This window comes from Poecile atricapillus, chromosome Z (genome assembly GCF_030490865.1).
Source record: "Poecile atricapillus isolate bPoeAtr1 chromosome Z, bPoeAtr1.hap1, whole genome shotgun sequence".
NCBI classification, from domain to species: Eukaryota; Metazoa; Chordata; class Aves; order Passeriformes; family Paridae; genus Poecile; species Poecile atricapillus.
Window position 1 is genome coordinate 11654572 of NC_081289.1, and position 19293 is coordinate 11673864.

General features: G+C 37.9%; 1 protein-coding gene across 2 annotated transcripts in view; it reads left to right on the forward strand.

Annotated features, from left to right (window-relative positions):
• The window catches only part of LOC131572977 (membrane-associated guanylate kinase, WW and PDZ domain-containing protein 2), a 706094-nt gene that overhangs the window by 631630 nt on the left and 55171 nt on the right, over positions 1-19293 (forward strand). Inside the window, exons 13-16 of one of the 2 annotated variants that reach the window (XM_058826448.1) lie at positions 3520-3611; positions 9560-9752; positions 10745-10831; positions 12790-13038. In XM_058826448.1, the coding sequence (XP_058682431.1) occupies positions 3520-3611; positions 9560-9752; positions 10745-10831; positions 12790-13038 (621 nt within the window). The remainder of the gene's footprint in view (positions 1-3519; positions 3612-9559; positions 9753-10744; positions 10832-12789; positions 13039-19293) is intronic. The other variant, XM_058826449.1, reaches the window with a different exon arrangement.

Genomic DNA, 19293 nt, shown 5'->3' on the forward strand with positions numbered 1-19293 from the left:
AACTGAAAATCTGCTCCAGCAAGAAAACACAAAATTTAGTCTATCTAACAATCCTTTGTGAGGAACAAAAAAATACCAAAACCCTGGAGAAGCAAGCACTTGAGGAATATCAGTTGAAATGTAAGCATTTACATGGGTAAGAATACTTACTCAATGTATATTCAGGAATATTGAAACTGCTGCCACATAATCATAGGGGCTTTTAGTAAATTTACCAAACATGAGCTCCTGTGGAAAAGCACAAAGTAGTGAGCAACTTACCTGTCTTTCAGAAACAAGAAAAAAGGATCTCAGCAGCAGTAAGGCTTTAGAACATGTTTTTCATCAAAGACTAACTGCCAATATGGGGATAAACTGAGTACTATGCAGAGGGAGTGTAATAAAGTTGGTTGGTCGGTCTAACCTGAGAACTGATTTTTCACACCAAACAAGTGATATGTGCTTAATTAATCTATACTTTACATTTTACAAAATGCCAGTTATAACTGTAACACTTCCATGTTAGCCTGGAAAAGAAATGCTTAGCATGAAATATAACGATGAATGGCTAGAAAGCAGCTAAGCAATTCTACTAGAATAGTCTGGACTGAAAGATTAATATTGGAGAGCCTTGCAATAAGTCTTCTGTCTTATTTCATTAATCACTTAAGCACGAAAACCAAGGCTAGAAGTCAGGTCCACTTTCGGCAATGTAAGTTCAGGAATCTATGGTGTAGCTGTCTCCAGAGCAATGGAAGGGTGATCAGTAGAGCCAGTGGAGTCATGTCATACCCAACTTGAAAGCTGCAACACAGGTTTGTGTACCAGGCAGTCACTGGAGATACTGTGATCGTATGATACTACTGCAAGGCAGGTGACCTAGTGACAAAGGCCACAAACAAGCTCAGTTGGCAGCATCCTCTTTGCCTGTGTCTTTACTGCTAAGGTCTGTGTGTTGTTTGCTTGCAGAGGTTTGCAATAACAGGAATCTAGACTTGATGACCCAGGGATCCTTTCCAGTGCTTTGCTTCATTAGTGGGACAGAAAAGAACATTATTTTTTAAGAGTAGTTTTCAGTGACCTGTTGGAAGACAACGGGTTCCACAGAATTCCAAGTCTTTGGGAAGGAAGGTTTTTCTGAATGAGCATTGTAGCCCAGTCAATTAATCCAAAGGTTTCCAAACTGTATTAGGGCTCATAGAAAAATATGCCCCTATATGGTATTTTTTAGACTAAACCTTTTAATGGTCAACTGGCTAATCTATTTCATTCTAAATGGGGTAGAAAAACAACGTCTATTACAAATTAAATAATACCCCTTATTAGTCTTATTATAATTAGTCTGTTGCTAACACTGCTTTGGCTTGGCTTTGTCAATGTATTTGAGGGACATTTTCATCTCAGTTTGCCAGAGCAAGTATTCTTCACAACCTGACATTTTTATATTTTCTTATTGGATTCCCAGCTGTGCATATTCATTCACTTGTGCACAATAAAGGCAGAGCTCAGTTTGTGACAGACTGCTGGAGACAGTTCCTTTGAGTGTTAGACCTGAGTTACAAATGGTGATCACACTGTGTCTGTCTACAAAACCATCTCCCTAGTGCTAAGCCCCATCTTTGTAGGCACAGCAAACCAGGTAAAGTACTGTTTTCATCTGAAATTCCTTTGTCTCTCACAATTACCTAATTATTTGCATTAAGCTAACATACTGTACACACCCAGAATTTATTTGCTCCTTAGTTTTGAGCACATTAAACAAATGGGAAAATTCAGTATAATAGCCTGTTTGGTTCTGTTTGGGTTTGTCTTCTCAATACATGAGAAGCAAGTTGGCAAGGAAAGGTAACACTTTTATTTTACCAATTGAAATATTTGTGATTCAGTCTCACTTTCAACAATACAAATTGCTGAAATAACACACTATGCTGCTGTTTACAGAGGATTTTATTGCACATAGTATAGAGCCAATGCATGTCACTCTGTATCTGCCTTTGCAATAATACCTGACTGAAACAAACCAGGCTTTAACCTCACAGTTTATGAGGTGTCCACTGATGGCTCTGAGGGGAGATCTATAGGTGAGTGCTGCTGAAGTTCCATATTTCAGCCATCTGTAATCCCTCCCATCCTGAGGGAACAAGGCACAACTGGAGATACTTATGAGCAGTTTGCTGAAACAAGCCATATCATCCCTTTTTTCTCTTGGGGTCAGCAACAAACTGACGCTGACCAAAAGCTTTTGTGTCACAATGTATAGACCAGAGTGCAATCCATAGGAAAGACCATTCCTGCCAATCACTGCTTTAGGTGATGAGCCTAAAGCATCTCTGAGCATGCAAAGAGATAGTCACAACAGACAACAGACAGTTTCTTAGTCTTCTAAATGCTTACAGTTTCACTTTATAATATTTAAATTATTATTAATATTATTATTATTACTATTACTATTATTACTATTATATTATTATTGTTATTATTATCCCAGAACACTGGTTTGTTTTTTTAAGTGAAGCTAAAGACACTTTTATAAGAAAGTGATTTTTAAAAGACTCTATATTCCTCAACTGATATATTTCTGTCTAAAGACAGGTTAGGCAGGCATATGGAAATGCAATCTTATTGATTCATAAAGCTGTTGAGACTGTAATTGAGTAGCATTGAGGAGTTCAAGTTAATGATGTTAGCTTTCAATTTAAACTCTGAGACTGAGAGGTTTATAATGACTATTTTCATCAAAACTCCTTATTGAGGGCATTACCTGGAAGTGGAATACTTAAAAGCTACATTACATAAAAATGCATATCTATATATCTTTATATCTATATATCTCGATAGATAGATATAGATAGATATAGAACTAGAACTAGATCTAGATCTAGATCTAGATAGATGATATAGATATAGATATAGATATAGATATAGATATAGATATAGATATAGATATAGATATAGATGATATAGATATAGATATAGATATAGATATAGATATAGATATAGATATAGATATAGATATAGATATAGATATAGATATAGATATAGATATAGATATAGATATTGATATAGACATAGATATATAGATATATCTGGGTTTGGAACTTAAATGGCCTGTAATGATTTTCATATTTTGTGAGTGGGACTGATGTATCTCTATCTCCCATTTCAGTTTATTCTTTGTAGGATTTAATGAACTGCAAGGAAAAGACAAATTAAAGACCAGAGGTGGATGAACAGCAGTCCATTATACAGTCAGTTTTAGGAAGGAGACACATTTTTTACCTCTATTTTGGACAGTTTTCCATGCTGTTCTTCTGTGGATGTATTCTAGTTTGGTTTAGTGTATTCTACTGAACATAACTATCCTCCAAGAGACACCTACATTTTCAATTCTCCTCCTTGTCTGTGGCCCATTTGTTTCCACCAGCTCCAACCAGGATGCCATTAGTCACCTGCAAAAAACACAAGGTGGGAGGGAAGTTGATGCAAATTCTCAAGGTAAGACCAAAATGCTTTGCTGAGTGGAATTTCTCTTTAAACCAGGTCCAGATTACAAGGAGCTGGATGTTCACCTTCGGAGAATGGAGTCTGGGTTTGGCTTCAGGATCCTGGGAGGAGATGAGCCTGGGCAGCCTGTGAGTTATTTCTTCCTGATTTTCCTTTTCCTTACACATTCTATGATCTGTATAAAGGGCAGAAAAATATTACCACATAACTGAACCCAAATGAGCACCATGTTAAGGCTACCAGTAAAATTACTTTTATTCATCCATAGAAAAAGACAGGCTGCTCACATCTAAAATGCGTTACAGAGAATTAAGTCAGAATAAGAAGGCATTAAGGTGGAAACAGAGCATCGCTCATCCCATTACTGCAGAGTATGACCTGGCATCTCTTAATCTGGACTTTCCAAAATCAAGTGTAAGCAGAAGATTCCAAAAATCCAATTGTGTAAAACTATCCATAACCATGTTCAGAGTAGGCAACGTGTAAAATGTATGAGTGTGATTAAAAGACACGGTCAACAATGCATTTCATTTACGGGAACAGAAGATCTCACTAGGGAGTGATAGTCAATGTTCCAGGTTAAATGACAACATCGTGTGAGGCAACAGGCATAAAAATGATAGCTTTACACCATTAGGAGGGAGGAACCCCTGTAACTAAATAACAGGTAACAAAATAAACATAAATTCTTTGTTAATAAAATATAATATAAAATAAACCATATGCACAATATTTAAAAGAAACAGTGAAGCAGCCCAGAAAATAAAGGTCAAATGTGCACGACACACTACAAATGTGTACACATTTTGATGAATTACTGATCTATCTAAATACTATAATTTTGAGAGCAAGCAGAATTAGTACTCTTTCAGAAAAACCCTGATGGCGTAACTATAGTCTGACAGCTAGGACTGATCTCAAGTCAATAATGATAGTGCTTTATTATCACCATTTTAAGCACAGTCTGAGTCCTGTGTTACCACATTTCTGAGATAATGTATAATTAATTATTATATTTGTATATTCCCTAGTCAATGATATATATATTTCATATTCAAATTAATACAGAATAGTATATTTTTCATTCAAGCCTTAAGGTTAACCAGCACATGGCTCTGAGAAACAAAGAAGCTCTTATATTTTAAAATTGTCGATATCTATCAAAGTACTGATAAATCTTAAAAATTTACTGATGTCTCCCATAAAAAGAAAAGAAAGCAGTGTATTTTAAAACTTGTGCTTCAAATGCTGTTTGAAATTCAGTCTAGTTTAGAATTAGCATTTTCAATGGTTTTTCAAATATAAAGTATAGCTGCTCAGAAGGACTCCAGGACAACATTGCTTCATCCTTTACCCTTGCAGTGTGCCTGAAGCCCCTCTGATATGTAACTTCCTTCTGTGCAGCATGTCCCAGTGCACATAAAATGAGGCCACTGAGCCACCATCTGCACATTTTCCAGCTAAGCATTTTTCCTGTCCCTTCTGATGGCCCAGGCAGTATAAGTTCTCAAAGTATACCTACTGGGTGAAGCCAAAAAGGAAATCTGTGAGGTGTTAGTGGAAATTTTCCATTTTATCTTTTTAGACTCTTAGGAAATGGCAATAGAAAGGCACTACCTTTAAGACCAGGTTGGATGAAACTTTGAGCAACATGGTGTTGTGGAAGGTGTCCCTGCCCATGACATGGCAGAGACATTGGAACTAGAGGATTTTTTTATGCCCTTTCCAACCCAAACCATTCTATGATTCTATAAAGATTTGGAAATCTCCTTCTAACTGCTCTGCACCATAATGTCTAATGGCATTTCCTATCTCCCAGGAAAGTATCCAAGGCTGCTCAATATTTTGCAAAAGACTCTCTTGGTGTCTCCTTTAGTGCTTTTTTCATTACAAATGGATAATTAAGCAGTCACAGACTAAGCGTCTGACTGGCTCTGCTTGTTGGAGTTTTATGACAATCTCATGGGGGAAAGTGCAGCTCAAATGCCTTATCCAAAAGATTATTATTTATATAAAACTGAATTATTTCAACCTAAAGGACTAAGAGTAAACTCATGTAGAATATCTGATATTCTGGTATTTCATATCCATAATACGTACCAGCGTTGTGAGAGACCTGAGTCTCTGCTCAGCAATCCAGTAGAAAAGAAATTTTGAAACAAGCCTTTTGCCCTGCAGCTACATGCATTATGCACTGAATTATTACAGAGGATCAGCTCTTTCTAGTGTCTCTTCAGCAAAGGACTGACCTGACTTTACTGTCTGAAGTCAAAAAGCCATAGCTGGCTATCAAGTGCAGAGGAGATAAACACCTTGCTATTTTTAGAGAGCAGGACTAAAAATGCTGCCCTCTGTGAACCACCCTCTAACACATTTCACTGTCCTATTGAACAATTTCTCTCAGCCTGCCCTTAGCCTCAAGGTTGCTATCTCTATTCCATGGTTTGCACATACAAAAGCACTTTTCCCCGAGATTTATCAGTCAGTCCAATGGGTTTTATGTGTCTTCGCAAACATTTCTCAAAGTCCTCAGGAGTTAAGAAGAGCTTAACTTGGAGCTGAGGATTGTACAAGGCAAAAAGGCACCTTCTTAGAATTAAGTGTTACAGTGATGAGGTTTTCAATTCTCACTCCCTCGTTGTTGTCCATCTTGTTTTCACTGCTCAAATTCAACACCAATAAACACAACAGATGTACTCTTTTTAGTGTCCCTCTATTTCATATTCAAAGTACAAGACTTTTTAACTCTGTTCTCTCTCCTCCACTGCTTCCCTGCTCCCCCATGGACAGCCTACCTGCAGCCTCAAATTCCTTTCACCTCCAGTAAAGGAGAAGCAGTTTTTGCCTGTTCTCCAAACCTCTGCCTTTCCTATGAAACAAGAACTGAGACACTTTGAAATTTTTATTTCAGCTCTCCTGCTGTGCAGTCGGTAACACAGAACAAAAGGAAGCTTCTGTCTTTGTGGCTTGATTTCTAAAAAGGAATATGGATTCTTCAGCATAAGGCAATAACTTTTTCAAAGAAGCAGAATCCAAGTAAAGTTATTTTAGAAGGATAATACTGTCACTATGGAGGGATTGTAGCTTAGTTTCCCTCTAGTTATATCAGCTACCTGGTACCTTAGAAGGAGAAAATTCCGCTGCACTACTCCACTTTCCATATTTATAATCATAAAAAATGCTTCTGAAAGGAAATACTTAAATTTATTGAGAAATTTCAAATATCAAGACGGTGTGTTTAAATCTCCTCTCAAATCTTATAATATTGCACTACAACAGCTATTTATCACATCTCCCAGTAACTTGAGGATTTAAAGATAATCTGACTCTGTTATGGTGAATTATGATATTACTGAAAGGTTGCAAAAACACATAGATTGGTACTTTATTGAAGTTGCAAATTGCTGTCCCAAAGGGGAGATGTATTTTACACACATTTGTGGGGCTCAAACTCAGGATCACAGGAACATATACATGATTTCTTTAAGAGTTTTACCTTTTCAACACAGACAGATTTAGATTTTTCTCAAAAATGTCCTCAAGTTATATGTTTCTATTCTTTTTACTATCAATGCCAAGATACATTCTAAGGATCTTCCTACATTTCTAAGACATAGATATCCATAGAGCAAAATGCAATGATAAGGCCATGCCTTTGGAAATCCTATTTTAGCAGTAGTTAGAGTTCAGATGATTATCTTGGATTTAGACATCACTGACACTTAAAATTAGGTAGATCACCCTTTATGTGTACATGCTTAAATTTTGCTATGTGCCTGTGAAGCTGTGTTATATTCAGAGAAACCAAAATACAAGTTCAGATAATTACCAAGAATCACGAAGAAAGTCAGGATCAAAGCAGATTAATCTGTATAAATTAATGGACACAGGCTTTAATTTCAGATTCAGATTTAATTTCTGCCACAATCATCCTAATCCCAGAATTTGTCCTGTTTAATCTCAAACAATGGGAGAGACTTTTCTTTTTCTCAACAACATACTCTTTATTGTTTACATGCCATCATCCTTCTCCTCATGCTTTCAAAGCAATCTCATGCCAGTATGAAACCACATTTCAGAGGTAATATAATCCTGATATATATTTTTCCAATTTGTGCTTTATGTGTAGCATTGATAACTATTATGGCAACTTCTCAGCCATGAAATGAGAGCAGATACTGCATAAGAAACAAATTCAGACACAAAAAATAAAAAAGCAGGAAAATCAAGTTATTCTTGCTATTAAATACACCAAATAACAGATATGGTGGCCATCATCTCAACGAACACACCTAGTTGAAGTGTTTAAAATATGACTCTGCTGCTTATGTTAGGAGTCCAGCACTGAGATGAGTAACACAATCACATTCCATGTTGGACATATGAAATATCAGCAATAATTACATAGTCAGAACTAGAAAGAGTTTTTCCAGTTTGCTCTGTATATTGGTGACCTGCCATGCTGTGATCTGAATTTTGTTTTTCCAAAGGTTAAAGATGCTGAAATTGTTTAATATTTTGTCAGAAAATTATGAAAAAACTGCAAATGCTCAACAAAATCAAAGAAGGAAGCCAATCCAAACAATCTCCCAAGATGCAAAGGGTTATCATCCATCTCTTCTCAAAATAACTAGGAAGAAGTTCTTACTCATGTGAGATGCCGAATTCACAAATGTTTTGAGAATACTTTGGGGATATCTAGCTAAATGTAGCCTTGGAGAGCTTTTCTTCTGTCCAGTAAAGGAGCATAGTTATATGTTTCATAGTTGAATTTTGCAAAAGTATTATCCAAAGCTTTGAGGTATATTTCTTCATTTGAAGAACAGAATGGAGAACCTGAAACAGCCTCTCTAGCCACTCAGTCTGGCACTGCTTAACAGGATCCCAGGAACACCAGAAAGCAGGAAAAAATGCATCGTGTTCTCTCTTTGCTAAGTTTTGAAAGCAAAAGTAAGCCAAAGGGAGGCTAAAATCTGGGGAAAATTCTCCAGGCTCCACAGGGGATTTCATTTAAACACTATACTGAGATACTTACAACTCTGCAGCTAAGACCACAAAAAAACCACAGGCCCACCTGTGTGACTACCACATCTAGCCTTTGCAATTCATCATGAAAAGTAATGCTTCATGGCTTTTATCTTTTATCATTTAAAGCAGATTGTCACGTGGCATGTCATATCCATCATTTTGTGCTCACTCACAGTGAAAAAGAGAACAGAAAATTTGGAACACACTCTGTGAATGCTTTAATATTCTTTCAAAGAAAGCGGGTTTTGTTTGAATCAAACTCAACTATTCTACCAGTTATTCCACGGGGAAAATATATATGTCTTCTTCTAATAAATTATATGAATATCTGCATAGAAAGTGGAGAAAGTCATTAAAAGGTTTTGGACAGATTTTTTACTAGTTTATATGTCCCATACAAACTAAATTTAAATGTCGATTTGGGAAAACAACATCTGCCCAGAACAAGCTGACATTTTTTTTCCTCTTTTTTCCATTTTAATCAAGCACTGCCTGAGCAATCATTCATTACAAGTGATAACATTAAATATATTACTTCTTTTCCCCTAAAGAGTCTCAAAGCAAACACTGTGTAGTGGGGTCACTTCTACTGCTGACCTCAGGTATATGACTCCAGGTGCTTAAATCACACAGCAGTGAAGAACCTTCAACAAGAAGTACACAGACTCTAATTTTAAATAGAAAAGATCCTTACATGGAATTAATCTTTTTAAGTCTTCTGTATAACATAGTCTATAGAAACTCAACACTCGTTAGAGACAGATTATCTTGATTTGAACATATCAAGCTGAACTCAGATTAGGATTCTCTGGTATGTCTCTCCTAGGCAGGTAGGAAGCACCTTACCTTCTTACCAAAGGAAACATCTTCAGACTGAAATCATACCCACGAGAGGACAAGCACAGCTTTCAGACACACACAGATCTCTTCACCTGTGCTCAATCACTAGCTTCATCTCAGAAGAAAGAGAAAATCACTGCAATATTAATGTCACTAAATTGGAGGCTCAGTGTAATGTATGACAGGATTTTGTTTCTTTGCTGCCTAGATTCTCATCGGAGCTGTAATTGCCATGGGCTCAGCAGACCGAGATGGTCGTCTCCATCCTGGTGATGAGCTGGTGTATGTAGATGGGATTCCAGTGGCCGGCAAAACCCACCGATATGTGATTGATCTTATGCATAACGCTGCCCGAAACGGGCAGGTGAATCTTACTGTGAGGAGAAAGGTGCTACCCACGGGTGAGTGAAGGCTGGGAAAGGTGAAAGGAAAAACAGAACCTAATGCTGGCAGCACAAACCAGTGCTGTTTAAAAAAAAAAAAAATAGAGGAAATCAAAGTGAATGTTTGTGTCATTTTGAGGAAAGAATAATTGTAAATATGTGTCCCTTGTTTCTCTGACAAAAATACTACAACTGAGTGTTGTTTCCTTCAGAAGTGGAAACATACTGGCAACCCTGGTGTGGTGATCATAAGTGCTCTGGGTTTGTTCCATGCTGTTTTGGTCTGTGCTGTCTCCTTTTGTCCACTTTTGGGACTAAGCATTCATCTAAGTTAAAGCCATTTGAGCTGACTATGTCAATAAGAGAAAGGCTCAAAGACTGTTAACTGTTCAGGGCAGGAACTCATTTCACTCTTGTATGTGTTAAAAGCCCATTTCTGGTCTCACTGATGTCATCTGGAATTTCCCACTGAACTGCAATGCAAGATGGCTGAAAATCTTCTGTAGGGCACAAGTGGCTCTTAGGAATAGGGCCAGATTCTTCTGTCATGCAGATACATTTAGAAAATGAACCCAAAGCAATATGAAGGATTTGTAGTAAATTAGAAGTTTACACTAGCTCAGTCTCAATTGCTGAAAAATATTGTAACCTTGAAAAATGTATGTGGCAGCATCTATTAAAGCTTTAATGGGAGAATTTGATGACCTTCCATTACAACCTTTGCTTACTTGAGAAAAGAAGTTTATTTAAGTACTTTTAAAACATTTTTGGTGAGTACACTTCACTGAGGTACCAGAAATGAGCAAAACCACATTCCCAGCCTGTCCTGTCTTCTGCCTGCCCATGCCCTAGATCCACTGTCACCGCCTGCGCCGTTCCCCTTCGCTCCTGTGCCAAAAAGCCGCCCTCCCACTCACCTTCGTCTTCGCAGTCCCCCTCCCACTGCGGCACCGCAGCTCCCTGCCAGCCGTGCTCCTGCAGGACTGACTTTCTTCTGTTACTGACTCCAGAGTCCGCCAGCCAGAAAGGTGCCCCAGCGCCTGGTGCGACGCCCCCTCGCAGCTCTCCCAGCGCGAGGAAAATGGCCAATAACCAAGGTAATGCCACATCCTCGCCGCCAGCACCTCTCCCGCGTCAGCCGCCCTACGCACTGCAGGCAAAGTTAGCACGGAGCGGATGCCGGCCTTGGCTGCTGCTTGTTAAATATTGAAGGGTCTGCTAGCCCATCTGGGCTCCTGGTGCAGACAATAAGCAAGCTGGTAAAACACCTGAAGTTATTCTTGGGCCTTGAGAGTGCCACACCAGGGAATGTAGCATGTAGCTCATTGATGTTTAAGTATTTCAGGAGCTGAACAGGATTTTAATGTGGTGTGTTACAACATAAGCTTTGTGGAAAAATTCAAAACAGCTGATGCTGGGCGTGACTGAAAAATGCTATATTAATACATCAGTCCAATTGATTTCATGGGAATTTCTCACTAGCATGAATGTATACAACAGAGGGATCTGGGGTTTTCCTTACCTGCCTGTAGCTGATATGCATATCTTAGCCCTCGCCTGGAATTACCATTTTGTACATATATTTACTCAGATCTGGAAGAGAAAATCACAATTCACAAGATCTGGAAAACAATTTGATTAGGAAAATATGATTTTTGGAACAACATGGATTAAAATGCCATTTTTTCACTAGCAGGAGCAAAACATAATTTTTCTGATGAATATCTATTGCACATTTGACAGTCAAATAGCCATTAAATTTTTCCTCCTTTATCATTCTTTCCCTATATTTAATCACATTCAATTGCATTCTTTTATGGCCAAGCCAACTCTTGGTCATTCTACAGGGTAAGAGAATTTCCTTTCTGTTGCAGCCATACTGACATAAATAACATTCAGCTCTCTGAAACACGACAGCCAGAAAATGAGAACTCTCTTGTCACTGACTATGGCATTTAGTTGCAGATTTGGTTCAATAACTCTTAGAGATTTTCAGGAGTATAATAACTGTTTGTTTTTCTTCCTCTTTATACTCTCTAATTACTTCATTTCATAGTTGCAGAAGAACTGCTAAAGGACACACCTGACTGAGAAAACAACAGCTTGTCCTTGGATGCTGTTTATTTTATTAATATAGACATACAATGAAGGTCTAATTTGCAAGCTCTCTACCTAGGATGTATGTGTATATGTGGGAGCTCCTCACATGTTCAGTAAAATTACTCTGCCACTCTTGTTGTTCCAAACAGAAAACATAATGCTTACATTTATCTGAAAGTTCTGTATTAAAACTGTCAATAAATGCTGATTTGTGTAAACAACTTAGATCTGCAAAGAATATAAATCATTTTTTCCCGTCTGGAAATGTACATTTACTGTTTTCAATTGCCAAAATGCTCACACTAAAAAGTGTATAATTCCACAAGTTTTAACCTGTTTCCTGTTCTTGTTACTGGAAAGCAATACTAAAGTGTGCATGGACTCCATTTTCACTTCTGCCCTTTTGAACTTGCCAAACGCTTTAAATGACCACTGCTTCTGCCATGACACCCACAGAAAAACTACTTGTGATAATTTTTTATTGTATAACAGCTCTGCTCTTTGAACATCTTTTGAGCATGCTAATCAACTTGTAAGAAGAACATTATGCAGCTAATCCTAATTACTCTGTTAGCCCCTGCTTAAATTCTTGTAATCCAAACACAAATAATTTTTTATTGGATTAGACGGTCACATTTTCCTCTTGATGACAGATCCACCAGCAGACAAGGGAATAGCACTTGGTAATGTTTTTGCAATCCAGATAGACACTGTTCCTTACTTTCCTTTCCTCTCTTGTAGCTAGCATAGCAGTCAGCGTTCATGCTTTCTTTATCTGATTGCCCTTGAATGTTCTGCATAATTGTGTAGATTCCTGTCTCTCTGCATCTATTACAGCTCCTAGTTTAATACTTGGGGTAGTCTGCTCTGTAGACAGTCAACTGTATTCATGTTGCGTTAGCAACAGAGCCACTGAGCAAGTCAGACCGTGACACTGGTGTGATTTATGTTGTAGGAGAGCCCTGCCCAGAGAATGGCAGAAGCCCAGGCTCAGTGTCTACGCACCACAGCTCTCCAAGAAGTGACTACACGACTTACGCCAACAGCAATCACGCTGTCTCCAGCAGCAATGCTACACCCCCCGAGGGCTTCACGTCTCACAGCCTGCAAACCAGTGACGTGGTGATCCACCGCAAGGAGAACGAAGGCTTTGGCTTTGTTATCATCAGCTCCCTGAACAGGCCCGAATCTGGGTCCACAATAAGTAAGTAAATCACGTTTTTCAGTTCATATTTCTCTAAGTTTGCCCCAAATAAAAATTTAAAAAAAAAAATTAATTTAAACCTATCTGCTAAGAATTTATCATTGCAGAGATTTCAACTGAAGATTCTCTCAATGTTTTTTCAGGGACACTGTTTGTTTTGTCTTGGACAAAACCAAAGGTTATTCTGGCTCTCAAGCTCTTTGCTTCCCACATTTCTTTGGCTATCACAGTAATAGAGGATTCACCCACAAAGTAGATTTTCTCTGTTACTATGTCTCAAAGAGACTGTAAATAACAAGTAGGGTTGTGTGAGCAAATTATTCTCCTACATGCAACTGAATTAGACTTTTTTTTAATAAATTAAGATGAAGTTCAGGAAGTTGGAAAAAAGCTTAGATCACAGCAAACCCTATGACAACAGCTGTCCAATTATGGGACTGCAGAAGCAACTGGAAATTGGGAAAAATTGTTAGATGCAAGTGCAGAGAGGTTGATTTAACTGGGTGGAGCATAGACAGCATAGAAATTACAGCTGAGTACAGGAGGATAGGTGGATCTCTCTGTACTCAGTAGTACTCAGGTGGCAAGATCTGCCTTGATAATTATAGCTCTTTCTGTTCAGAAGACTGTTTTTTTCTGTGAGTCAATTTTATTGCTTTAGTAAAGATATATGGTGCCACTTGAGCTGTCCTGAGTGCATCTAGGGAGAGGTCAGACAGATGTGACACGGGACCTTCAGAAGACTCAAATGCAGGTAGTGGCAGCTGGAGGCACAGGGGCACCTTTGGGTCTTTCCAGTGGCATTTAACCCAATGAGCACTGAGCCCTCTGGAAGAAGGAAGCAAAAAAGGCTTGGTATTGAGAGACATGCACATGCCCTGCCAAATAATGCTAACCACAGCTAAAATATCCAGAGAAGTGAGAACATTTATCATTTTGCAAGTTGCAGCCTAATACAATGCTTTCCCTACGCTAAAATATGTTCTGAAAAAACTGTTCTTTTGCCTGAAATTGGTTCCTGACAAAATAAAATCACAATTTCAACTTCAGGGCCAAATATCATTCTCCTAAACTCATACCTGAAAAGCAGCTAAGAGAGTACTGGGAAAACCTTATCTCACAATAGCAAGTGATCTCAGAAAACTTTTTTGCAGTATTTCATGACCATGCAGTTATAAAAAGAGTTGCTTTTCATGTTACCTCAGCTGAATTTTAAAACTCCATGATTGCTGGAATTAATATTGTAGCAAAACCATAGCTAATTAGCCTCTTGAGACTCTGAGGTTTCACATTACTGAATATAATAGCCAGAGAACTGGAAGTTCTTTGCATAAAATCAGAAAAGAAAAAAATAATCAATCAAGGTACATACATGTTAATCAGTTAAGTCAGTCATGATTTTTTCAAGAAAATTATTTTATAGAGACAGTTTACAGAGTGGTTGGGGCAGATGTAGAGGGAAAGGGGAGAGGAAGAGAAAGAAAAAATGCTCGAGCAACCAAAATTTCTGTGACTGGATTAGTCTCTTGAAGACTACACACTCAGGTTCAAGATCTTGCTTTGCCTCCTACCCTCCAACATGTTCTTTCAGTACTTTTCTTTCTCCACAAGCAGCTATGCAAGTAGTCATTTTTGATGCTCAGTTGAACATCTCTAATAGTAAAGGGAAATGACAGCCTGCTGTGGAAGTGACAAGAGAATTTATTCAAATAACTGCATTGAATTTCAGTGATCCCAAAAAGTACCAAATCCTAAGTTTACAAGAACAGCAGTGAACAAAAAATTACATTTCCTGTAGGCAGTGACAGAAAAGAGAAGAAAATACCCTTTCTCTATTAATTCTGTTAAAAAACTGCAATAAATACCCTGAAAATTACATCATTTGTCATCAGTATGGAAAACAATCTAAAAATTATTGACTCTTTCTAGAGTAAGAGAGGTTATTTTCTTTACCTACTGTTTATTTGGGTAAGAAATTAGAGATTTATTAACAGGAGCATAGGCAGTAGATTGAGGGAAATTATTATCCCCTTTTACTCAACGCTGACTGCCATCCATTCAGAATACAGTATCTAAGTTTTGGGCCCTTTGGTAGAAATCGGAACAGGGAAACTCTCCTGAGGTACTTTTTAGCTTGAAGTAACAAAAAATCCTTTTATTGAAATGTACAATCATGGGTAGAAAGCATATCAACAGTAGGAAAATATCAAATGGATTTAGGAAGTGCAATGTCCAAAATATATGATATATCACTATCAAAATGTGGACCTGCAGAGCACCATGCTAACTAACACCTTGGTAGTTACTCCTTTTCATAGCAGCAGTATGTTAATTGGGTGAAATGCTGTGCACTGAAATTCCAGTGTCCCTTGTTCACAGGCAGTGCACTTGTTGCCAGCTCCTGTATCCCCATGTGGAACAGAATTATGTCATGCAGACATGCATTCACAGTTAAACAGTAATGTTGTAATTGCAAAACAATTCTGAAAATATCAAAATAGGCAAAAATAGGTCAAAAATGGGAGTATCATGTAGTGCCAGACACTGTTAGGAAGAGCAACACCCAGGAAGTTGTCTCACTGGGAGCATCCTCAGGGCAAAGTGAAGAAGGCTTCCTTTGATTTAAGAATGTTTATTTCAATAACTCTATTCCCTCCTCTACTTTCTTTCAAAAGCAAAAGACTTGAGGTCTTGGAAGAATAAGTATCATCACCATTTTTCCTCAGGAAGGCAATTAATTATGCACTGAAAGTATTTTTCTTGTTCTTGAAATCACACTTACAAACAGTATTTTACAGTCCAACAGATTACAACAGCTCTTGTTGAGTACAGGAGCAAGCACTTTGTGTCACTGGGCACCTGTGCTTCAAGCACTGCTAAAATTGAAGCAGTCATTCCAGCAAAGTTGCCACTGGCTACAGAGCTGCAGGTTCATTAGTCTGCTGCTTTGCAGTTGGTCTGAAGCTGGAGGGGCTGCACAAAAGCTGACCTTCTGTTTGCCAGGAGAGTTTGCTCTGCCTGTGAAGCTGTAGGACCATCCCATAAAGTCACAGTTCCAGCTGAGTCTCAAATCCCTTTTCCACCCTCTGGCGGGTGTGGGCTGCACTGTTCCCACACAGCCTCTTAGGAGTGCTTCATGCTCCTTCTGACCTGAGAATGAGCCATGAAAGGCTCGGGAGCTCCCAGAATCAGAGACAATACTCTTTTTTCAAGGTTTAGGGTCTTGGTCAGCTTTTCTTTTGACGTGGTTTGCAAGAGGTTTGTTGTCACAGTTGATTTATGGGCTTGCCTTGGCTGTGCAGAAATTTTCAAAATACTAAATGTTGGTTTTTTTACTATTGATGTAGACAAAGAGTGAGGGAAGACTACAGCCATAATTAGGAAACACGCTATTTTTTACATTTTGTGATGGGTAGAACTGTAATAGCTGTCATTTTGATAAATTAATGTAAAGTACTTTGGAGCCAGCCTTTAGATCTGAATGTCATTTTTCCTTACTGGTTTAAACATCCAGTTCTTGTGGCACACTTATTTTTCTGTGTCTATAATGGTAGAAATTTTGTTTCCCCTTTTTCAAAGCATTGCTTGGGATGTTCTCTAATCCAGCACAGGGGATTATCTTGCACTGAACTACGCTTCTGATGTGGGGAGATCAGGAGTGGCAAACGAATGACACGGATTCAATGAAGAGATTTTACAGGGCAGTGCAGGGGCATAGAAAAGGTCAGCCATGCTTCAAAATTGTATCAGTAAAAGGAGATAGAGTGGATAAATAAAGAGCTGTGCTTGAGTGGTATGTCCAGGAGCAAGTCATTTTGCCTAGTGCAGCACACAGAGGATCTTAGAGTGCTAAAAGATTACGAAAAGAAAATACACCTGTCCAGGCTCCTGACCTATTTCTAACGAAAGGATTAACTTCCACTGCCTCCAAAATATATTATTGTGCCTTCCTCTAGATCCTGTTCCAACATTAAAGGGGGATGTGGCTCTCATGCCTTCTCCACACATGAGAAATTACAGATAAAATACTTAAATTTTAGTAATTCATCTACACTTTGCATTACATTTACGGAAGTATTTTTAGGGTATCAAGATAATTTCACTATCTGCAGCCTATGGAAAAGCACTTGCAGGCTTCTGGAGGTAGCCAGAATGAGATTTCTGCATGAATGTGTCCCACGGTTTTGTGGAGTAAACTTGTCCCTGGCTTCTTCATATCTTACTGACACTTTTACTTTTTGTGTTTGGGATGCAGCTTCACTAGAATAAGTACTTATGATCCCCTATAAATCTCTTTACATCATAAATTTTTTAGAGAGAAACCATGTGTTGTAAACAGACCTTGTTAACTTGCAACTTCCAATGAAATTGGAAAATTGGCAATATTTCCAAGAATTTTACTGTAGCTGGTACTGTCAATTAGCACAGTTATAAAGTGTAAATAACTGTACAGGCCTAATCAATAATTTTCAAAAAATTAAAGACTCTGCATACTCATTATGATCTTCCTCCTGCTTCACCAAAGAGTAGTTGTAGATTTAATTTGCCCCTACACTGCATATGCCAGTGCCTGCTGGATTTTGAAAACATGATAAAACAGTCTAATGGAAGAAGTTTCTTTCATTTCTCAAAACATGTAGTCTTAACTAAAAAACATAAATCTAAGGTAAACCTCTGCTGACTGCAGAAAACAGCATTCTGAATGAGTCCCATTCAGCCCAGAGTTTCTTTGAACTCCTTGCAGTTTAGAGATAAAAACCAGTTTATCGATCAGTGATAACTGTGTGATCTGAGTTGTTTGTGCAGCAATTTCACCTATGCTTTTCCTGGGTAAAATGGTGCATATAATTTTTTGTGGCCAATCTTCAAATTCTCAAGGATACAGAGCTTTGGAAATTAGGATGTCTGGCTACCCCACCCAGGACATTTTTGGAGCATAACAGTGAAAACCCACACACAATGTGCATCCCCCATGGAAGATATTTGTAACTTGTGGGCAAGGAATCTGGATTCTCATTTCCATGCAGCACTAATATTCAGGTTTCAGAGGCAGAGCTGTTCTGCCTCTTCACCTACAAAAGCACACTTTCTAAGTATGTTTAAGTAAAACTTGCAGCTGAAAGAAATTCCTATATGATTTAGTTTTTCAAATCCACACAATTAATCATAGTGAAATAACCTTAAGAGGTCAAAGAGGTTTTTAATATCATCAAAATGCAATGCTGCAGTTTGCAGGCATGAAATACTCAAGTGTCTATTTTATATTTTTTGGAGATAAATAATGGAGGATCTTAACTGCATTACTCCCCTCTCTGGATGATTTCTGTCCTCCAGCATGTTTCTGAACACATCATTTGGACCTACAGGTGCTACCTATGTGCTTTCAAAGAACCAACACTGTGAGTTTTCTTAGCACAAACCCATCAAAGCCACCAAGGTTTTTTCTAATAATTCCACAGGGCCCACTTTGCTTTCCTTAGAAGCGTGAATTAAAGTCTCTAAGTTCCATTATTTTTCCTTAGATCTTGGGCTTTCTAAGGTATGTGCAGTCCCTCCCATTTAGCTGCTTTTCCCTGTGCTATGCAAGCAAATATGCTCCATGTAAGCACAAAATGGGATGTTTCTATTCATAGATTCATTAATCGTATAAAGAAAAGGGATTATTTTCACATGCAAGTGTGCAGCATGCCACAGAGATTTCTATTTTCCAAGTAAGTGTCAAATAAAATTTCCTATCAATATCAGGAGAATATTTTTTTAGCACTGTTGGAATGTCCACCATACTCAAGTTTCCCAAAATTTAGATTTTTCCATAGCAATGAAATTACAGGTGTTTATATTTAATATATTCTTCCAATTAAAATCTGGTATGCTAGAGCCTGCCAGTTGAATGAAAACTCTTGCATGTTTAGAGAATATAATAAATATTCATTTGATCACTGTATAACATTGAAAAGGACAGCTGGCTCAGGAAGGTTCATTTGCTTGGCTTACTGTCTATATCTGTTAACATTAGAAAGCATTGCAAGAATTTATCTGCCAGTGGCTTTTAATAGATAAAGCAGAGGTTTGATTTTTTTTCCCTTTAACTGATGCTTTTTTACATTTAGCTACTATATAGAGGGGGAAAACTGAGAAGTTGTGGTCTAAAAATTATAGTCTCAATAGTTACATCTAGAAGGACTAAATAGATGTAAAAAAATTACCGATGTAAATCAGAAAAGCCTTTTGTATAGTAATGATTTCTTAGAATCC